Raw genomic sequence first — 23,960 nt, 5'->3', positions numbered from 1 at the left:
TTCTTTTATAAAAGATAATTTGGCTGTTAGTGGCTAAATGGGACTGGGGTGCATGGAACCACCCCTAAAATGGTGGGGGGAAACACCATCAGTGGGGACTGGAGCCATTGGTAAAGAGCCTACACACACACCCAATCCCTCTTAAGTGTACTGGAGAACCCTGCGGTAGGGAAAAGGATTTAGCACACCTGGTCTTCAGGTAGGGGAGGCCAAGAGATTCTGTGTTCCTCTGGCGCTTTCCTTCTGTTGATTATCTCCAATTACCCCATATGGGTCTTGTTTGTACATAGTTATTTATCTATTGTTTCCCCCCATGAGACCATGAGCTCCTTGACAGCAAGTGCTGTCTTTTCTTTACCCTGGCACACAGAAGGTGTTTAATAAGTGCTTGTGGACTGACCTCTCTTTTTGCCTTTACTACTCACAGAAAGCATTTTGTACATTTTTAAACATTTTAAAACATACCAGACATGTTGTCTTGTTTTCCTTGCTTTCTCAAGGGGAGGGGATAGATGGTGGTGGAGAAAGAAGCCATATTTTATTTGAAAAAAATTAACTTTAAAAAAGTCACGATTCTTTATTACTTAATCAGTTGCAAACTCTTGTCAATTCTACCTTCTACATCCACAACATCTCTTGCATCTCTTCCCTCATCTCTTCTACTACTGACATGACCCTAGTTCAGACCCCCCCCCACCAAGTTCAACATTTGGGTTAGTATAATAACCCCCTAACTGGCCCCCCTGCATCTGGCTGCTTTTCCTTTGATACATCCTGCACACACCCAGCAATCAGCTGTCTATCCCACCTAGTACGAGGGAGAGAGGATAGGACTTGGGAGTGAGGAAAACCCGAGTTTGAATCCTATCTCAGACACTTATTACCTGTGTTACCCTGCGCAAGGCACTTAACATCCTCTGTGCCTCAGTTTACTCATCTGTGAAATGGGGATAACAACACCTACTTCATAGGGTGGTTGTGAGGACCAAACGAGTTGACATGTAGAGCACTTTGCAAACCTTAAAGCTCTCTATAAAAACTAGCTATTATTATTCCTAAAACATTGCATGTATGCCTTTTCCCTGCTCAGAAATCTTCCCTACAGGAAGTCAAAATGTACCAAGGCAAGCCCTCTATCATCTGACCTGACCCTGCCCATCCAGTCCCTTCTCCTCCTCCTCCCTCATCACTGCCCTCCACTCATCTCTTCATTCCCCCCACAATCTGCCAGGGTCATTCTCACCTCAGTATCTTGGTTCAATGTAGTTCCCTCTTCCTTCCCTTCTCCCCATCCTAGCTGAAGTGAAATCTCTTTCTGAAAGCTTTCACTGATCATTGCAGCCCTATGACTATCTCTTCCCTGACTTCCAGTTCCTAGAATTTTGACCTCAGAATCCAGCCCAGAAGCACACACTGCATTGTCTTATTCTGTCACCAGTTTGTCTTCCTAAATAGAATGGGAATTCCATGAGACTTGGTACTGCTTCCTCCTATCTCTTCCACACAGCGTCACCCAAGAAAGATCTGCTGAGTTCATTCGCTTTCAGAAGAGATTTCCATTCTTAGATTTGGAGTTCCTGAGACACTGAGGACAGTTTTGCCAGCATCCTAAATGCTACTCGGACTATGCCTGGCAATGCTGCATGACTTGAGGGAAGGGGATTCCCTTTTTTCTTTCTTTTCTTTCTTTCTTTTTTTTTTTTGCACCAGACTTGTGATTTAATTCATAGAAGGAACCCGCATTGAGAAAATTCTACCAATTTGCAAATTATCATCTTAAAGAGTTGTCTGGGACACTTCATGATTAATGGTCAGAAAGTATTGAAGGCAGAATCTGAACTCAGGACTTCCTAATTCTGAGGTCAGTTCTCTACTATACCATCGCCCTTTCTTATCTTACTCATGTAGAACATCTCCCTAATCTATAAGAATAGCCCTGTAGTGCCCTGGAGCAGCAAATGATGCTTGAAGAAGCACTTTTAAAGTGTTCTGAAGAGAAATAAAAAGCTCTATTAAAGGAGGATGAGGATGGAAAAGAAGCTTTAGATTTGGTACAGAACCAGGGGAACCCACTCCCCTAGGAGGCTTGAGGGAAAGCTGAGATTTCACATTGATGGGTCTCTGTTCTGTTCCAAGTTGTCTTCAGTTTGGAGGGCAATAGAATGGAGTAATGGAGGGGGGAAACTCACATGATTGAGAAACAGGAGATCTTTGTTGTTAGTCCTAGATCTGCCAATAAGTGCCTGACCTTGCGCAAGTCATTACACCACCCTGGGCCTCAGTTTCTCCATCTATAAAATCAGAGAGTGCTGATATTCCAAGTTCTGACATTCCACATTCTATGCTACTTCCTGGAGCCAATATCCTGTTTTTCTTCTTCTGTAAAACAAAAGGACATGAGCCCTAAGATCCCTTCCAAAACCTAAAATCCCATGAATTCCTATTGAGTTATTTTGCTTTAAAGTCCTTGCCTTTTTCTGAAAATTTCCCAGGTGTAATCAATATTAGGTTATTTGAACAACCTTGTGTATGGAATTTGGAAACCAAATACCATATACCTGAGCCAATCGGGAATGGCTCTGAAGGTACTGGAACATTCCTTTAGTTTTAGGGAACTTTGTCTTCAAGATTATGAATTCAACTATGACTCTTTTGGACATTGCCCCTGTCCTGGTTGTAACTGGACATAAATGTAGCTGGCGCACTGCTGCCTTCTAGTGGTCACGAAGCAGGGCAACTATTAATGACTTCCTAGCCTAGCACTATGGAACCTAGAATTGGGACATCAGGGAACATCCATCTAGCCAAAGGGATTTTTAACCTTTTTTGTGTGTTATGAACCCCTTTTGGCAGTTTAGTGAAGCCATGGACACCTCAGAATAATGTTTTTATATGTATAAAATAAAATACATAGGGTTACAAAGGAAACCGATATTTTGAAAGTTACCAAATTATTTTCTAAAAAATAAGTTCATGGTTAAGGACCCCCTGATTCTAGTCCGACCATCCCAGGGGAAGTATCTACTCAATAGTCTTGAAACTCTGCTTGAGGACCTCCAAAGACCAGAGTTCAATACTTTGCCAAGCCAGCCACCAGTGGACAACTGTCATTGTTAGGCTCCTCCTTGTTCTGAGCTGAAATCTGTCTCCCTGTAACTTACCTCTATGGTTCCCTTCCAAATGAAGATGTAGTTCTAAGGTCCCTTGCATTTATTTCATTTTGTGGTTGCCTCACAAGAGTGTGGGAAGGGAATGGAGTGAAAGCGACGGGGTGATGGACGTTGATAAGGGTTAGGAACCAGAAGGTCCGGTATCTGAAGGGGCCAGTCAGCCAACAGTCATATATCAAGTGCCTAATATATACCAGGCATTGTGCTAAATGTTGGTTATTCAAGGAAAGGCAAAAACAGTCCCTACCCTCAATAAGCTACCACTCTCACAGGGGAAACAACATGTAAACAACTATGTACATTCAAAATATATAGAATAGACAGAAGGTAATCTCAGAGGGAAGGCACTAGTATCAAGGGGAGCCTGGAAAGGATTCTTAAAGAAAGTAAGATTTTAGCTGAGAACTGAAGTCAGGGAAGACAGGAGGTGAAGGTGGCAGAAGATTATAAACCAAATCTTGAAGAAGAGGGAACAAGTCTGCCCCCTCAGCCCCATGACAGCCCTGAGGAAATGCCTCTGTTTCTGCAGGAGTCTCCCAGGGCAGTCCTAGGTTTCTCAGTTTTTTTTACCAGGCAAGCTCTCTCTCTCTCTCTCTCTCTCTCTCTCTCTCTCTCTCTCTCTCTCTCTCTCTCTCTCTCTCTCTCTCCCTCCCTCCCTCCCTTCCTCCTTCTTTCTCTTGCTCTGTCTACATATATAATAGATACGTGCATATATGCATATACACACATACACATACATACATACATGCATGCAGGCAGGGTATGTGATAAGTGAAAATCTTTGGGAGGCTCCCCACCTACTCCTATATGGAGACAGGCAAAGAAAAGCAGGCACCAATTGAGTTCAATGACCATTTCTTAAGCACCTGCTGTGTATTGGTTTTGTTTATTTATTTGATTGTTTGTTTGGGGTGGGGGGCAGGAAGAAACCTGTGCCCTGGGCTGCAGAATAAAAAGATGAAAACTCGTTCTTGCCTTCTGGGAGCTTACTACCTTATCAGTAAGGGCAGACTGAGGGACCTGGAATGTGGAGACCTTAGACATTTTCATGGGGCCCATCTAGAGAGAATATCACTGCCTTTCATCCTCAAACCCAATGGTCAGAGCTAAAGGGGACCCTATCATCCAATTCATTGCTATGATTTTACAAATGAGAAAACAGATTCCTTCAGGTTAACTGGATTCTCCAAAGCCACACATCATTCAGCCCTCTCACCCGACCGCAAGCTCTGTTCCAGAAGACGCTGGTGCTGCTGCTGATCTGGAGGCTCCGGGGTTAAGTACCTCTGGTACGGTGTCCTGGGGTCTCTATCGGCATAATCACAGGGTTGGACTTTACTCGCAGCCCAGCTCGGCCCCCTTTAATCTATCTATAGCTGGAAAATAATCTCAGCCCATATTTTTGTGTGTTTTTCTACTCCAGGGGTTCTTTTATTGCTGTTTTGGGGGTAATTGGAGTAATTGTATCAGGAGCTCTGTGCGTTTAATGTCTTTCCTCCACCGTCTTCCACACAGTAAATAGAAGAGCAGGAATTTCACATGTTCTCTATCAGGGGAGTGCAGGATCTTGAATGGGAGGACCTGAGTTTCAATTCCCTCTAGCTACTATTTATTTGTATGGCCTTGGGCAAATTACTAACTCTTCTTAGTTTCCTCATATGTAAAAGAGAAGAGGATTGGACAAGATGAGAAAGATCATGTTGTTTATTGTTTGTTACATGTGCCTGACTAGCTTGCCAATACCATCCATGGGATTTTCTTGGCAAAGATACTAGAGTGGTTGCCATTTCCTTCCCCGTTGGATCCCTTCATCAGGTGATCAGAGGTTAAGTGACTTGCCCAGCGTCACACAGCTAGGAAGTGTCTGAGACTGGATTTGAACTGATTCTAGGCCCACTGAGCCACCAGCTGCCTATGATGAGAAAGATACCAAGGATAATAGAGAGCGGGCCTCCAAACTATGCTCATTGATAGATGGTGTGAGCTGAAAGGCACTTGACCTCTCAGAGCTGTAGACCACCAACACTTTCTACATTGATAGTTTCCTCACATGGATGTTCCCATGCCAACAAAATCACAGGTCCGGTCTCCATCTCTAACTCATGAGCTGATTTATCTCTAAGGACCCTCTGAGTTCTAACATTCTATCTTTGAACTTCTCTATTGCTCTTCTCTAGTGTGGAAGGTATTAGACAATGTAGAGCATCCATTAAGAAACTGAGACCAAACTGGAGGGTGAGTTCTAGAATGGGTGGGGTGTCACAAAATGTTTGCCTATAGTCCTTTTCTGTTCAATATTTTAATCTGGGGGCAGCTAGGTGGCGCAGTAGATAGAGCACTGGCCCTGGATTCAGGAGGACCTGAGTTCAAATTCGGCCTCAGACCCTTGACACTTACTAGCTGTGTGACCCTAGGCAAGTCACTTAACCCCAATTGCCTCATCAAAAAAACAAATAAATAATTTAAAAATATTTTTTAATCTAGGATTTCGATGAAGGCATAGTTAACATGCTTAGCAAATGTATGGATGACACGAAGCTGGGAGCCACAGTTAACATGTCTATGACAGAAAGGGAAAGACCTGATTAGATATCTGTGGAAAAAACCCGAGGATTTTACTGTACTCAAAGCTCAATGAATTTGAGGGGGATACCAAAATGATCATGCTTACTTCTAAGCATTGACATTTTATAATAACTTTGCGGGGGGTGCAAGAGGGAAATGTGTTTTGTGTGTTCTCTGAGACAGACTGGTTCACTGCATATAATCAGAGTTCAGCTGCCTTTATTAACTGTATACACTGTTCTTTTGATCCTGCTTCCTTCATTCTATGCCAGTTAAATCAAATTTCTTAATTTCACAATCATTGCCATTTCTTATGGCTATTATTGCACAATTTGTTTAGCCATTCCCCAAATGACAGGTTGGGGGTTTTTTGCTGTCATGAAAAGTTCACATGGTATTTTAAGAGCATATCCAGAGGAGGGTGACCAGGAGGCATATGGGATTCAAAACTATAGATCTCTACCACCTGCAGATAACTGGAACCTGTTCATATCAATTACCTATTCAACCAGGACTTATAAGCCATCATTTTTTACTCTGAAACTCCCTCCAACCATCCAGAATTAATCATATAACATCAGAGCAATATACAAAAGACATTTATTTAAAATAGAATGCAAGATATATTAGCAATACATAGCTTAAGTAACAAATACACTTGCTACTCTTTTCCTAAACTACAACTTCCCAAACTTCTACAGAATATAGGTTGGGAATCCACAATGACCTAAAAGCTGAAATTAAGCTGAATTCCTAAGTTTAATTCGACACAAAAAGGTGGTTTTAGGCAGATGCGGGTACCATAAGTCAGAAAACAGGAAAACAGGTTTTTGAGTATGCTTACTCGGTACTGCTTGTGCTACCATACCAACATACTAAAGAAACCTAATGGAGGAAAAAGAGATGTTAGCAGCTTGCCCAGTGAGCCAACCCAGGCTGTTGAGGGCCTGAGAGTCAAGGCATCTCAGCAAGTATCTGCAAAGCATTAAATTCTTTGCAACTGCAGCTTCTGAGAATTGGGAGCTACAAGAGGAAGAAGAGCATCCTTGCTCCATGTCCATTGTCTTCTTTTCTTCTTCAGCAACCTGCTCAAATCTTCCCATCTCTCATCTATTGCCAAAGCTATGGGGCTAAATCACCTATAGGTGGCTGCAAAAAGTCCCCTTTCAGCTGTCCTTTGAAGAACAGGAGGAACTAGAGATGTTTAACCTCAAGAAACAACTTATGGGGAACACAGTGGCCATTTTCAAGTATCTGAAGAGCTCTCATGTGAAAGAGATGTGTTTAAAAGGACAAATGGGTGGAAATATAATGGAGAGTTAAATTTTAGCCTAATACAAGATCTAAAAATTAGAGCTTTTCAAATACCTAATTAGTGGCTCCCATCACTAACAAGTGATAATCCTGCAAAGTAGACATCTAACCAGTTTTATACTGTAGAGGGGATACATACATTGGGAAGGATTGGGCGTTTATGTTGAAAAGATCAAAATTACTACCTCGAGTTGACTGAGTTTATGCTGTATATAATTTTATCATTTTATAATTTGTGCTTAATTTATACATTTATAATTTATAATTGTGTGTTATAATTAATTTTATAACAGTCTGCATCTGCTTAAAACCACCTTTTTGTGTCCTTGAATAAAATTTAGGAATTCAACTTAATTTCAGAGTTAAAGTTACAAGTTAACTTGGTACCACCCTCGAAAGATATGTTGTCTGTCCTTTCTTGTCCTTGTGCAATTGGGGGAGTTTTTATTTCTTCCAAGGAGATGAGTCTGGTAGTTTTGATCCCCTAGCAAAGATTACAAGATGCAGATGTGTGATGACAATTTTTATACCCCCTACTCAAATTAATCAGCATTTACTCAGTTTATTGTGATTTGATGGGTATCAGGGATTATACTGGTGAATCAAGCAGATTAGGATTAAGTTTCAGTTAGTCATGTATGTTAATACTCTTAGGATAAGAGTTACATGTTAGGACCAAATAACATCGTTTCTATTAGTGATGTTGCTATTATGTATTAGTGATATCATTATAGATTATAGGATAAAATCATATAACTGTTAGAGAGAATTACATTGCATTAACCCCAGAGCTTGTTATAGCATCAACACCCCTCAACCCTATGAATATCATCACTGCTACCTGTTGACTTTTCCTGTTGTCCACCACTTGCCTAACTCTTAGGATACTGTTGACCAAAACACCAGATGTTTAACTTCCTAGGAAAACCCCTGTTGGGGCAGCAGGTGGAATGCATTTACCAGGAAAATCTGCAATTAAAGACTCGAAAGCTTGCTGACAAAGGTGGTTGATTGATGGGCATGCCCCTCAACCAATCATAAGAGTCCCCCTTTTCCTCCACCCAGCTTCTGGTGTTAACCAGTCATGAAATTGTACTACCCATTCTATTTTTAGTGCTCTCCCAAGTGGATAAAAGTAGTGAGCACCCATGAGGAGTGGTCCCTAATTGTGAGGAAGATCTTGGACCCAATTGATTAGGGATCCCCAGACTCCCTAATAAGTTGAAAATGCTTGAAGTACCTCAATGTCCTTTTGTTGCACATTGGATTGGAATTTAGGGGGTCACAGATGGCTCCTATAAAGCAACTGATAATTCTTAATTGTTGGAGAGGGGTTGGTACTAGCTTCTTTCCTTGATGTAGCCAATCATGTTGTCCCCACCCTTATGATGCTGTCTACCCTGAAATTAATGTATTTCTCATCTATCCAATTCTGTACTTCCGAAGTTATATAAATGCTGGTGAGCCCTACCCTGGAATCTTTGGTTATTAGGAGAGACTATTGACCCAATTTATTTGTTACTGCTACCCTAATAAATTGATCATACTCAGAATGTTATCTCTTAGTCTGCCTTAATTTTCAAACATAATATTATTTCCAAGGTCCTTTCTAACATCTGGGATTCTATGAAGTACAAGGAAACTAAGGAAGAGAGGAACAAATACATCTAAAATTCTAGGATCAAACTATACCCAGCTTTCCTCTCCTTCTAGAACACACATTGTAAAATGAAATGGTCATTTCCCTTCACATTTCCTATCATACCTACTTCAGCAGTTAACTTCCTTATTGATAAAAATATGGTTCAGAAAAGCAGTTCCCCTCATTGGACTCTCCATTTCATGAAGAATCAAGTTATGAAGGCTAAAATTTCGCCTTCAATTCTAAAACCAACATTAGAGATCATAGTGGCCATGCTGTGATACAAGGGTGCACTCAGGGAACAGTGAGCTGTAGAAGGTATTTGCCTCAACATGGCCTAGCCCCAGGCAATAATGCTTTGCTATTTCTGTCAGCCTCTCTCCTGTCTCGCTGGCAGTGTGGCAGTGATTACATCCTCATAAGAATGATCTTTGGAGTCAGAAAGACGGAACAAAAATGATTGATAGGTGAATTAAAATGGAAAGAAAACACCTAGCTCTGCTCTCCACAGGCTGCCTGAGCTCCACTATTATTTTTTAAAGCTTCCCAGAGAGTTATCCAAAAGAAAATTTCTCATCGCCAATGGTTTTCCAGTGGAGATGGATGGTCCAGTTTGTTATTTTGTAGAGGAGATTCCAACTCAGGTTTGAATTCAGATACCCTCTGAGGTTCCTTATAGCTCTGAGATCCTGTGATTTTTTGAGTAAGGAGACTCCATTTCTAATCCCTGCTCTACCATTAACTTGTTATATTACTTTGCTTTGATTTCTTCATCTGTAAAATGAAGACTGAATAAACTCAAGTCTCTTCCAACACTGTAAGCCTGGGGTTGTGAAAGCAATTAAGGTGGCTATCCTTGGCGATCTTTCCCCTCCTCAATCTGCTATAGGTCATGAAATACTGGATCTGAGGAAGCCCAGGGTGGTACTTAATTACTGTATAATCCCAGTCCCTTTCCCTCCTCTGGCCTCACTTTCCTTATTTGTAAAGTGTAGGGGTTGGACCAGACACTCTCTAAGATCCCTTTCAACTCTAACTTCTATGACTTCATATATACCATGTGACCAAATTTGTTTAAACTGTGTATTCATTAAGAGGAAGTAATGTGGGGCAGTTAGGTGGCACAGTGGACAGCCCTGGAGTCAGGAGGACCTAAGTTCAAATCCAGCCTCAGACACTTGACATTTGCTAGCTTGTGTGACCCTGGGCAAGTCACTTAATTCCAATTGCCTCACCAAAATAAATAAATAAAATTTTTAAAAAGGAAGTAATGTTCTGGGGAGGACCAAGGCTTAGAAATGCTGGGCATTGAGGCCAGTCATTAGGATAGCAATTTTGGCTATCCCAGGGTCTTTTCCAGTTTGCACATGTTTCAGGATCATGAGATTGCTGCTGGCCTAATCTTTGTATCATTTAAGCTCTTCTAGCTGATTAAAGACAAGCAGACCCAATGATGTCTTTGGATGACCATACTTTTGGTATATAAGTTCCTCACCAAGAGAGAGGATCTGTAAAAACATGAGCCCCTAATGCAGTGTTTACAAAAACTTATTTATTCTTTTCCTAACTCTTAATCATCTCCATTTGCTCTATGTACTTGTATACAAAGCCAAAGAAAACACTTTACATTTGATGGACAAGTTCAATGACCACAATTCAAGTGCACCATTTCAAAACCGCACCATTTCAAAACCGCACCCTTCATTTCAGAAAATAGAAAATCTTTGGTGTTAAAAGGAATACAGAAATGTAAGTATTTACAGACCCTAGCACTAAAAATTAAGTAAAACACAGAAAGTGGTTCTTAGGACACAAAGTCAGATTGGTTTTATATTCTGGGTATTAGTGAAAAACCAAATACATAAAGCATCACTCTGGAATGACAGATGTTTCCTTCAAGACACTATTTCATAAAGGGACAAAAAAGAGGTAGCTGAGAAAGCAACCAATATTCAAACAAAAACAGGTCACACGTATCAAGTCCTATGTTTATGCTGAACCCGTTCTGTACCTGAAGTAAAAAAAGAGTAGAGAAAATCTTTTTAAACAAACAAACCTGTGCTCTCAGATGGGACTTCCTAGTCATTTCTAGATTCCACTGACAAGCCTTCTTTTTTTTTTTTTTTTTTTTTTTTTTTTTTTTGCGGGGCAATGGGGGTTAAGTGACTTGCCCAAGGTTACACAGCTAGTAAGTGTCAAGTGTCCGAGGCCAGATTTGAACTCAGGTACTCCTGAATCCAGGGCCAGTGCTCTATCCACTGTGCTATCTAGCCGCCCCGACAAGCCTTCTTGAAGTAGATTTGCTGCCAAACTATATCTCCTTGGCAAGAGACTTTTCACATACATTTCCAAATGGATGCTTACATTTTAAAAACCTTATCAAGAATGTTTTTATCAAAGAATGAGGATTCGGTCCCATAAACTTTGGGGGAAAACAAGGAGAAGAAATAATTTTCCCTGTAAGAGGCTTAAGAAATTAAAACACATTTTAAAAAATGTTTATGGGGGGGGTCTCCTTTTTTCTGCAATATGCGGTAATTGTGGAAATTTAAATTGGCAAAGATATTTTAAATGCTTTTTTAAAAAATGTCTAACTGTAATATCCTGTCTCTGCTACATAATGGTCACTTACATCACCTTGGAAAATTCACTTAATCACTCTAATCATCAGTTTCCTTATCTGTAAGTAGATTTTTTAAAAAACAGATAAAAAAGTCCTTCTAGCACAAAATCCTAAGAAAACCTGGGGAGGCCAAATCTTGGAACTATCTGAACCATAAATGGCTTAAGTTCAGCAAAGAAGAAAAAACACTGAACTTGGTAGTTAGAAGACCTGGACTCAAGTCCAGACTCTTATCACTTACTAGTCACATTACCTCGGGCAAAGTCCCTTCATCTCCTAAGTCTAAGTGTCCTCTGAAAGTGTCCTTCTGAAAATCGAGAATCATCTTTCTAGTGTCTATACCTTAAAATGGAATAAAAACAATGAGCTACTATTGTTATGGAAAGTCTTAGGGGACAAAAAGTAGCCATCAGGGCACTGCATTTGGTCTTATGAGAAAAGTAGGGGTACTGTGTCCAAATGTCCATCAAAGTTTTCTTGCCATAAGGGAAAGAGAGAGAAGGAAGTTCAGAACCTAGACCTACGGTTTTAGAGCAAATTCTCCACTCACTGGGATGCTTAAGGAATGGGAACATTCGTTTGTTTTAACTTTTGTTGAAGAATCTTCCTAAAGCAAAAAAAAAAAAAAGAAAGAAAAAAAAGAAAAAAGAAAAAGAAAAATCTAAAACTATGTCTATTCTCCTTGGTACCACAAACCCTGCACAGGATTTACTCTGAGAAGCCTGTGATATTTACTACCATATGCTACATGTATGACACTTTATATATTTTGCAAAGTACTTTCACATACACGATTTTAAAATAGTTCTATACAAGTACCATCATCTCCAGCTCCTAGACATGAAGAGACTCAGTTTCTTCATCTGTCAAATAAAGGCATTGGCCTAGATATTCTCTAAGGCCCCTCGAAGCCTCAAAGGCAGCCTATGATTTAAGAATCTCTCCCAGGGATAACAATTGTAGGGTTTAGCAATCTATGGTCACTGTCCATGGAGAGAGCCCTAAGAGCGACTCAGCCTGCTCTAAAAGCCTCACCCTAAGACATCTGGAAGTTCACAGGCTCAGATTCAGAGCTGCAAAGTACCTTAGAAGCCATTTAATTCAATCCTTTCATTCCAGAAATAAGGAAACTGGGAGAAGGTTAAACACACAAGAAAGTAATAAAGCTACTCCATTTGCTCTATGTACTTGTACAGGTCCTCTGGCTTCAAATCTAATCATTCTGTTATCTCTTTTGGGGGTGTGATGGGGGAGGAGTTTTAAGTTAAGAGCACCTTGCTTCAAGCTTTTTTTAAAAATCCAGTGCCATTAAAATGCTGAGGCAGAGAAAACAATCCAGTTAATTAAGAACTATAGGGTGCTATTAGTTAAAATAGGATCCACTCCCAGAATTTAAGGATTAGGATTTAAGGATGAAACAAACAGTAACAACAAAAACCATTGGAAAACAAGTTTCTTTTTTGTCACATTCATAAAAATTAGGTGAACCTATTTGCTGATTTCAAATATGGATTTTGCCTACCTACCATCATCACAGGAATCAGTTTTATGCTTTTTGGGAGGAGGGGGGGCAATTAGGGTTAAGTGACTTGTCCAGGGTCACACAGCTAGTAGATGTCAAGTGTCTGAGGCCAGAGTTGAACTCAGGTCCTCCTGAATCCAGGGCTGATGCTTTATCCACTGTGCTAGTTTTATGCTTTTTAAAAATAACTTTTTACTAAACAAAATTGTTCTAGTTTAACTAAAATACAGCTGTGGATTAGTTCCTATTTTATTTCAGCTGGCAGCTGGGTAGCATAGTGCATAGAACATTAGGCCTGGAGTCAGGAAGATTCATCTTCCCGAGTTCAAATCCAGCCTCGGACACTAGCTGCATGACCCTGGACAAGTCACTTAACCCTGTTTGCCTCAGTTTCTCATCTGTAAAATGTGCTGGAGAAGGAAATCGCAAACCTCAAGTATCTTTACCAAGAAAACCCCAAATGGGGTCATGAAGAGTCAGGAATGATTGAAAAACAATTAAGGGGCAGCTAGGTGGTGCAATGGATAGAGCACTGGCCCTGGAGTCAGGAATACCTGAGTTTAAATCCGGCCTCAGACACTTAACACTTACTAGCTGTGTGACCCTGGGTAAGTCACTTAACCCCAACTGCCTCACAGAAAGAAAGAAAGAAAGAAAGAAAGAAAGAAAGAAAGAAAGAAAGAAAGAAAGAAAGAAAGAAAGAAAGAAAGAAAGAAAGAAAGAAAGAAAGAAAGAAAGAAAGAAAGAAAGAAAGAAAAACAATTAAAACAACATTTCAGCTGTGTAACATTTTTCCTCAGCTCCCCAAAGCAGTTAGCATGTTTGGACTCTGCTTGCCCAGGTATTGTCTTTCCAGTATAGAGATTTCTGTGTTCCTCACTGATGACACCTAGATTTTCCAGAAAGACGTGCAAATAGGAATCCAAAGCTCCTGAGTAACATTCCATTCCATAAGCTTCTAAAAAGTCACTGACAACAGACAGGAAGGCTACTTCAAAAGAAGGATATGTACCTTGCAGGTCTCCTACCTTGTATGCTGGGCCCTATCATCACAATCTAAGTAATCAGGTTCATCTTCTCTATCCAAATTCCTTGGTTGTTTTATTTCTTAAGTTATTTGCTAGAAAGTCTTGGGTCACTTTTCAGAAGGATTTCACAGAGCTCCTTTAACTTCATTCAGCTCTTCTTTGAAATGTTCACTTTTCATCACTTCCCTTATTTGAAAGCCCCACAAATGTCTTTTTGATTTTAGCCTCATGGACTCTTAGAAATTTATTTTTCAGGTAAAAATTTTAAGTCTGCACCATTTTGATTCCACTGTCTTGACAAAACTTCTCATTAAAGTAAACAACATATAACAGTAGTAAGAAAACTTTTTGTGACTGACTAGTGGCCACATTTTTTTCTTTCCTGAAGTTAGTTCTTTGAAGCTAGTAACTTTTTAATGTGCTGATTCATATTCTCTCTTGGCTGTCCTGATCACAAATAACACAGCGGTATTTCATAGACACAAGTTATAATCCTACTAAAAGAGAAATCCCTTTGAGATCTTTAGAGATAGGCCAATACTTTCCACATGTAATGCTTCTCAAGAGAAATGTCCTGTTTTGAACAGGGTTCAAAGGGGTTTAGTGCTCTCTTGCAAGGGAGTATTGCCTATTAGCCTCAAAGTGTAGCTTCATTTTGGGATGAGTTAAGAACACCAACAGGAAGGTCATTTAGGTCTTCTCGAATTACTAAAGGAGGAGGCAAGGATGGAAAAGCTACTTCCAATGGGAGATCACCTGCTTGCTGATCTCCTACCCCTTGGCAAGCTAAGCTTCATCATCACTGTCTGGTCCATCATCTTCATCCAAATTCCAATTGTCTGGTGGTTTTGGTAGGAGTAGATCTTCACTATGTAAATCAGGTCTTGAGAGCTAGTGGTAGATTTGGATACTGCATAGTTTATGTTTAGATTTAGAGGTGATCCTTGATTTATTTGCTAAGCAAAAAATAGTAATCTGTTGAATACTCTTTTTATTCTCCCCAAATTCTAGGAACTTTAAGTGACGCATGACAAGATTTCTGTATTTAGTCACTTGGTGATCTAACACAAGTGACAGAGCACAGGTAAGAGGCTCAAGTCTTGTTCTGATCACCAATCAACAGAATCCTTCCATATGTTTTCCTGATCAGAGAAATAAAGTCTTATTTTTAACATTTAGAAGTTAGTTTACCACACACTTAAAAATCATTCAGATGATTGACAAACTTAGGAGACATAATGGGAATTTTTTAAATGCACACCAATCTCTATAAAATATAAATATCTGATCAAATAGGAAATAGTGATGTTTACCAAATGACAGTGAACACACAACTCACAGAACAGTCTGTTACACGTTGAGTTTCACTGCATAACTAAACATATATGAGAACATATCCCAACTGCCCTACACACCTCTTCCCCCTCAATCAAATCATATTTTATTACTCCCTCATGTTACATTTTCTATCAAAATTGACATTTGATAACTGAGCATTCCATTGGCATTTTTGAATTCATCATCGAAAAGTACATCTAAAACACCAAGAAATTTCCATGTGACAAAAACACCTGTTGAAGAGTGGAATAAATACAAAATGGATTGCGTTATTAGCCACCCTTTAAACTAACTTAAATTAAGAAATAGTATTTGATGATGAGGCTAAAAAGGTTTCCAAAACTACCGTGGGGAGATACCCAACTGAAGAAGAAATAAGGTCAAATTAACTAGGACTTGGTCAAGCTCATTGTAACATTCAGGACAATGGTGTCACAAGAGAAAGGCAAGGTCTACACAGAATCTAGAAAAGAGGAAAGCCAAAAAGTTCTCTCAGTTCTGATCTAGAACACTTCAGGAGAGAAAGCATCCGAACCATCCAGCCAAAGTATCCAGTCTACAATGCAATAGAGCCCGTTTCCAACCATTAGAGTTTGAGGACAAATATCCTTTAACATTTCTAATGTCTCCTGGTTCTGGCTCTAACTAGTCAAGCCAAGTTCTATTATTAACTTGGTTTTCTTAGTAGGGTTTCCACAAAGGAATAACAGATACTACTAACTGTCTCTCAATCACCCAGCCTGCTTCAAAGTGACTTCCTATGGTAAATGAATAACTTTATGTTCTGATTTATCATTCATTCATCTCTTGTGAGTTTGGTTAATATGAGTTATTACCTGACCAAGTTGGATGGTGGGGGGACAGGGGAAATGACAGAAGAAAGGGATGATGATATTAAGTTCCTAAGCTTGCAGAGCTCAACAGTGGACTGTGCGGCCAATGGGGGCCCTCTGAGGATGCTGCCCCATCTCTGCAACCAAACAGCTTCACTCCAAACACTTTGATTTCTTGTGACAGGTGGGTTTCAGCTACACAAAGTTGTACCAACTGTTCTGGACCTATTTAATTTTAATTCATTTTTCTTTTCTGTTGCGTCTCTTCTCAATATTGTACAATGCTCCTGAGTCAACGTAATTTTTCTAATTCAGTTACTGGCCAACTAAAAATCGTATCTAGTGAGCAATTCCTGAACTATTTAGTGCTTAGCATAGTGCCTGGCACATTAATAAGTGCTTGATACTTTTGCAATCATTCGGATCTGTCCATCTCAATGTGCTTAACATATGTAATATTAATGATTTTAAAATGACATGGTCACAGATTAGCCTTTCATGTAGTACAAATAGTTGCAAATAGGTACTGGCTTACCCAAAACTTCTTTAATTTTCTCACCATCATGTAGGTCCAAATGAAAAAAGAAAAAATTAAATCAATAGCCCTAAACACTAAGAAAGCTCATATTTTTCCTCATGCCAGATGAGCATTAAAAGTGAATTTGGGGGGCAGCTAGGTGGCACAGTGGATAGAGCACCAGCCCTGAAGTCAGGAGTACCTGAGTTCAAATCTGGCCTCAGACACTTAACACTTACTAGCTGTGTGACCCTGGGCAAGTCACTTGGCCCCAGTTGCCTCACTTAAAAAAAAAAAAGTGAATTTGGGCTATGCTATACTATACTATTCAGCACTGGAAACTTAAATTTTAGAATTCCAGAAAATCAAATTAGATTCTCCTCTTCCTCCTCCTTTTCCTTCTTCTTCTTCTTTTGCAAGGCAATGAGGGTTAAGTGACTTGCCCAGGGTCACACAGCTAGTAAGTATCAAGTGTCTGAGGCTGGATTTGAATGAAGGTCCTCCTGAATCCAGGGCCAGTGCTTTATCCATTGTATCACCTAGCTGCCCCTAACTTGTGTTTTTTAAAAACTGCAATTAGAGCTCAATTTCATAATTTATTCTGATTATTATAAAGGAAATACTTTAAAAACTATCTACAGACCCTTTAAAAAACATCTGCCATCATCTTTTGGCTAATTCAAAAGAATTAAGGAATTAATAAGTATAAATAAGAAATAAGTAGTTCTTCTGAGGCAAACACTTAATCTCCAAAAGTAGTATCTCTCTCTTTTTTGTTTGTTTGTTTTTGTGGGGCAATGAGAGTTAAGTGACTTGCCCAGGGTCACACAGCTAGTAAGTGTCAAGTGTCTGAGGCCAGATTTGAACACAGGTCCTCCTGAATCCAGGGCCAGTGTTTTATCCACTGAGCTACCTAGCTGCCCCCCAAAAGTAGTATCTCTAGCTCTAGCAAATGATTGCATAGCACAACAACAATAACAAACATCCTTTCAGTTCTTGATTCAATGATTCCAGTCCAAAATTGTTCCATTTCTAGTTCCCAGATGACATCTCACAAACGTGTTCCTGCTCAAGAGGCAAGACTTAGAGTCAGAAGACCTGGATTCATATCTAGGTTCCAACAGTTCCTAGCCATGTGACTGTGGGCCAGTCACTTCACCTCTGTGCATCAGTTTCCTGAGCTGTAAAAGGAAGGGGTTGGCCATGATGGCATCGGATCTCAATGTCTAATCCTAAGATTTGTAGATCAGGATAATGATCCTTGCACACTACCTTTCACAAGGTTGCTTGGAGGAAAGGGTGTTGTAAACTCTGAAGCACTATAAAAACTTAAGTCATTATTACTGTTACAAATAAGATGCCAAGCTGCATGGGAGAGCCTTCCCTCTGCTCTGTATCCACCTGGAATGTGTGGGATGCACAGCAGCTCTCTTCTTCCCTTCTATTACATCTGTTATGACGAAGTCTGAACCTCCGGTTCTTCTGTCCAGTTTGGTAAGACCCAAAACGAAAAGGGGAAAGGCCAAACCAGACAAGTGGCTGTAAGTCCCTTTCCACAGGAAAAATTGTGCATTCCCCTGTCCTTCCTCCTCACCAAGGAAGGAAGGAGAGAGGCCAGTGCCAGCCTTGGTGCCCCCAGGGTCTCAAACACCACTGTCAAACACTTTGTCTCTCAGTTGTCTCGTCAATATCTGATAGGAAGACAGAAAAGCCACTCCTATGTGGAAGAGTATTTGCCAGAGGTTCCTTAGTCCATGCAGGTAAATATTGCACAGACAAATGAAGAACAGGATGATGGCCACCTTCAGAAGCCTTGTGGAACTGTAGAACAGGTACAGATAACACTGCAAGGACAGAAGGAAAGAAGTCCTATTAGCAACAATGAGAATGTAAAGCTCAATACCTACAGATTCCCTCCTAATAAATAACAGCTCATATTGGTATACCACAGGGCAGCTAGGTGGTACAATGTACAGAGTGCTGCCTCTGGAGGCAAGAGAACTGAGTTCAAATCTAGCCTCCGACATGTACTAGCTGTGTGACCCTGATTAAGTCACTTAACCCTGTTTGCCTCAGTTTTCTCATGTGTAAAATGAACTGGAGAAAGAAATAGCAAATCACCCCAGTAGGCTTGCCAAGAAAACCCCAAATGGGGTCACAGAGAGTCAGACACAATTTAAATAATTCAATAACAATAACATATTGACATAGCATTTTATGATTTACAAGATATATAAATGAATAAAACTCATTTAAGAAAGTGAACTTTCTCAAAAGCCAGGAAAATTCCAAATTTTTGCATATGCATACATGTAGTATAGGTCTCTGACATTGAACAAGCTGGCTAAAGATGAAATACCTTACCCTCCCCTTGCCCTTTCCCCCACTGTGCTGCTGCCATGCTTTCTGGCCAAAAGAAATCTGTCCTGATTGCTAGCACACTTAAACGAGCATGTCAAAAGGGTTTAATGCTGTACCACTCACTATTACTATGGACATGACTATCAATTCAACAAGAATGGAATCACCACCTAGGTGCCAAGCAGCAGGAGGTGCAATGGCCAGAGCCTCTGATGCCTCCAGGCATCCCTGTGACCCTGGATGAATGGGGAACCAGGTATCACACCAAGGGACTTGAGACAAGTAGAAACTGTAATTGAATTATAGGGGACTGGACTAGGGGGGTACCTCATTGCCTCCTAGGTCTCAATCTACCCCCCTCTGATCCTAATAACATAATTATATCCCTGTGTCCTACACACGGGGCTTTCTGATCAGATAGCCACACATGCCACCCTGTTATAAGTCACCCACAAAGCTGTCCCTGAGAGCACAATTAGACTTGATCTGCTCGGAGAGGCCACAACTGAGATCAGGAAGAAGGCACAGGGAAGCAGGTTTGAATTCGGCATATAAAGAACTAGAGGACAAGGCCAGCTTTGGGTTTCGTCTTTGTGTTCCTAGCACCTATCAGAGGGCACTGAACATAACTGCAGTGACAGTGAGCTGCTGGGTGAAGTACTGAACTCTCCACCCCTGTCCAGCACAAGTGCTGATTTCTTCTGGGGGAGGAGGGGGGATGACCACAGAGGGAGGGACTCATGTCTACTTCTGTAGCACTTTAAGACTGACAAAGTGCCTTCCACACAACAACCCTGTCTATGCTTCTTATTTAGGGTGGGAGGTCAGAGGAGATGAGATGCTCTTAAAAGTCCTTTCCAACTCTGGGATTTCATTGTCTGAAATTTTCACTGCCACATCACAGATTTTCACAATCCACTTTGTAAATAATTAAGAAGCCAAAAAAAAAAAAAATGGGCAGCTGGGTGGCGCAGTGGATAAAGCACCGGCCTTGGACTCAGGAGTACCTGAGTTCAGATCTGGCCTCGGACACTTGACACTTACTAGCTGTGTGACCCTGGGCAAGTCACTTAACCCCTATTGCCTCGCCAAAAAAAAAAAAAAAAATTAAGAAGCTTCTAATTTCTTGAAAGTTGTATCTTGATTTTATGTTTCCTGTAATTCTTTAAAACAAGTGTCTCACAGTAGGCTCCTTGTGCCTAATCCTTTCTCAAAAATGTCGAGAAAGAGAATGTTGCTGGGTCTCCCATTTATAGAAATAAGGAATGACCTTGTCTGGCCGCAGTTGACATTATCTAAGAGTTGATAAGATAGAATCAAATGGAAAGAGATCAGCACTTCTTTCTCTCAAAAGACAGCACATACCAAAGGCAAGGAAAATGTAAGATTAATTTCTTTCCATACTGAGGACTTAGCTTGGTATCAGACAGAAGTGGCTCTAGATAGGTTCAGAAGGAAGAAAACACACACACACACACACACACACACACACACACACACTTTTCACTTGGATGATTATTTTTAAAAGGCTTTTTTTAATGGAGGGGGAATTTGGATAATACACTAAAATGAATAGTAGAATAAACAGACACCCTAATTCTGTATGCTTTTGCACTGAAATACTAAACATTAATCAACTATCAAATTCTCTTAAGAAATAAGCCACAGGTGACTAACTGCTTCTAACCCATTTGCCTCAATCTGTGGCTACAAAATTCATGAAAAGTAGGACAGTGTCTAGCATTCTACTATGTAAACAAATTCTGAAAGGGAAATAGTATTGTAAATACAGGATGTTGAATCAGGAAGTTTATGGCAAACATCTGTATAGTTAAAATAATGAGCTGATTTTAATTAATTACATAAGAAAATCAGTCACATTACCTAATTAGTCCAAAATGGGCCACCTGGAAAACCAGTTACCCCCCCCCAACAAATGGGATAACTTTGAAATTATATATACAGATGTATACCCTTAAAAATAATTACACACTTACTACATGTATATAAAACTTTATTGTAAAAGTTTTTTTAATGCCAATAAATATGTTGTATTAACTTTTATAGTTACTGTGTTCACCTTCTTGGTCACTTATCATACTCTTACTATGACAAGATGATAGGTTTTGTACAAAGCATATTTTTTTTTTCAGGGTGGGGTGGGGGAAGAAAACAGAATGGGAAGAGGAAGAAAAATGTGGCCCATATTTCAAATGAAAGATAATATTATGGGGGCAGTTAGGTGGAGCATTGGATAAAGCACCAACCCTGGATTCAGGAGGACCTGAGTTCAAATCTGGCCTCAGACACTTTACACTTACTAGCTATGTGACCCTGGGCAAGTCACTTAACCCTCACTGCCCCACAAAAAAAAAAAAGAGAGAGAGAAAGAGAATATTAGTCATATCATATATAATTTCTGCCATCTGGCTGAGTTAATAACATCAATAAAAATGATATCTCTAGCCCATATGTTCCAAAGTAAAGTGGCTGTTTTATCTATATTCAGCAAGACAAATTTCTAATTAAGAAATTGGGCTACATCATCTCTAAAATATATAGGGAACTAAATCAAATCTATAAGAACCCAAGTCATTCCCCAATTGAGAAATGGTCAAAGGATATGAACAGGCAGTTTTCTGATGAAGAAACCAAAGCTATCTATTCCCATATGAAAAAATGCTCTAAATCTCTAATGATTAGAGAGATGCAAATTAAAACAACTCTGAGGTACCACCTGACACCTATCAGATTGGCTAAAATGACAAAAAAAGGAAAATAATAAATGTTGGAGAAGCTGTGGGAAAACTGGAACACTAATCCATTGTTGGTGGAGTTGTGAACTGATCCAACCATTCTGGAGAGCAATTTGGAATTATGCCCAAAGAGCGATAAAGCTGTGCATACCCTTTGACCCAGCAATACCACTTTTGGGTCTTTTTCCCAAAGAAATCATGGAAAGGGGAAAGGGACCCACATGTACAAAAATATTTATAGCTTCTCTTTACATGGTGGCAAGGAATTGGAAGTTGAGGGGGTGCCCATCAATTGGGGAATGGCTGGACAAGTTGTGGTATATGAATACAATGGAATACTATTGTGCTGTAAGAAATGATGAGCAGGAGAAGTTCAGAGAAACCTGGAGGGTCTTGTGTGACCTGATGATGAGTGAGATGAGCAGAACCAGAAGAACATTGTACACAGTATCATCAACATTGAGTGTTGACCTACTGTGATGGACTATATTCTTCTCACCAATGCAATGGCACAGAAGAGTTCCAGGGAACTCGTGATGGAAGAGGATCTCCAAATCCAAGAAAAAAAAAAAAAGAAAAAGAACTGCGGAGTATAGATGCTGAATGAACCATACTATTTCTTTTGTTTTTGATGCTGTTGTTTTTTTTCTATTTTGAGGTTTTTCATCATTGCTCTGATTTTTTCTCTTATAACATGACTAATGCAGAAATAGGATTAATGTTATTATGTGTGTGTATGTATGTGTGTGTGTATATATATATATATATATATATATAACCTATATCAGATTACCTGCTGTCTAGGGAGGAGGGAGGGAGGGGAGGGAGGGAGAAAAATCTGAAATCGTAAAGCTTGTATAAACAAAAGTTGAGAACTATCTTACATGTAAGGGAAAAAATAAAATACTTTATTAATTAAAAAAAAAGGATTAAGTGGTGATGAATTGTTTACATGTTAATAAGAAGATAAAATATATTTTTAGAACCCTGCTGTCTTTAAGGGTCATAGATAAAGGTAAAAATTACAAAAAAAAAAAAAAGAAATTGGGCTACAGATACGTCTTGGTAAAAATATTAAACTAAATCACACTGGCTATTTGGTCCCAAGTAGCCAGTTAAACACTTGACAAGCACTGGAATGTGCCTAAATCCATGTGCAGTTAATTTCCCTTTGTACTATGATACAAATGCATTTCAATTTCATACATGGAATAAACTCACGGGACTCAGAGAACTTAATTTCCTTACTTGTGGAATTTGAAGGAGCAAAAGGAAATGATCTTGAAGGTCTCTTGCAACTCTAAATAGTATAGTCCTCTGCCCTTACAGCTATCATAGACTGTTGGAGACGCCTAGATTTAGAAGTGAATGGGAACTCAAAGGTCATCTAGTTGCTGATGAAGAAACTGAGGCTCAGAGAAGAAACGTGACTTGCTCCAAATCATAGAAGCAGCAAAGCTGGAATCTGAAAGCTGGTTCACTGATGCCAAATCCAGCACTCAATGTCAGAGCAAGAAGGGCTCTTAAAGAAACCCTTTCAGGCCCTCAGCAATTAAGTGATTTGCTTAAGGTCACCCAGCTATTAAGTGGCAGAATCACTGGAAATGATCCCTATCTATGTGCACGTGCAGAGAGAGAATGGTCACCAGGTGCCATAGGCACTTTAAAGTAATAAAACACTATTAGCTTTAAAGTGTTCTCTAACAGTCAGACCTCCACCGTTGGGAAGAAAGGATTAGTGGAAATTTTATTGTAACTTGGCTTAGTCCATAGGGACCTAAGAGGCCTACTGGCTTTAAGTAGATGGCTTATCTGAAAAATATGATTTAAAACAATCCAAAGTTCCTGCTGTATTACTTTATGTTTGTTTCATTATCTAAGAAGAGTAAAAAAATAATAATAATCTAGAATTAAAATAGCAATTTCCCTACCAGTCTACCTAATTCAGTATTATGGTTTCTAAACAGTGTGACAAAGATTTTATTTTCTGAAACTCAATCTTTGCATAATTGTGTATCTGAACAATGAATATAAATCAAAATGTCACATAGGATGAGCCAGCTATAATTGTTTGCTCAACTCTAGGCTTCCTCTGCCCTGCCTGATGAATAATTTTCAAAATGGGCCTGGAATCCAGCTTTGGCTCTGCTGACTGACTTAGGGCAAGTCACAACCTCTCTCGGATGGGCCTACTTCCTCTCTGTAAAATGAGGGGACTAGGCTGATGAGATTTAAGATTCTTTCTGGCTCCAATATTCTACGGTTTAAAATTCCAATGAAAATATCATGAC

The 23,960-nt window shown here is 39.7% G+C and overlaps 1 protein-coding gene across 3 annotated transcripts in view; it reads right to left on the bottom strand.

Annotated features, from left to right (window-relative positions):
• Positions 1 to 13,503: 13,503 nt before the first annotated feature.
• SEC22C (SEC22 homolog C, vesicle trafficking protein) overlaps positions 13,504 to 23,960 on the bottom strand; it is a 42,837-nt gene continuing 32,380 nt past the window's right edge. For all 3 annotated transcript variants that reach the window (XM_043999482.1, XM_043999461.1, XM_043999472.1), the window contains one exon: positions 13,504 to 18,396. In XM_043999482.1, coding sequence (XP_043855417.1) covers positions 18,196 to 18,396 — 201 coding nt within the window. In that variant the 3' untranslated portion in view covers positions 13,504 to 18,195. The remainder of the gene's footprint in view (positions 18,397 to 23,960) is intronic.

Source organism: Dromiciops gliroides, chromosome 1 (genome assembly GCF_019393635.1).
Source record: "Dromiciops gliroides isolate mDroGli1 chromosome 1, mDroGli1.pri, whole genome shotgun sequence".
NCBI classification, from domain to species: domain Eukaryota; kingdom Metazoa; phylum Chordata; class Mammalia; order Microbiotheria; family Microbiotheriidae; genus Dromiciops; species Dromiciops gliroides.
This window is presented reverse-complemented; position numbering and strand designations above follow the sequence as displayed.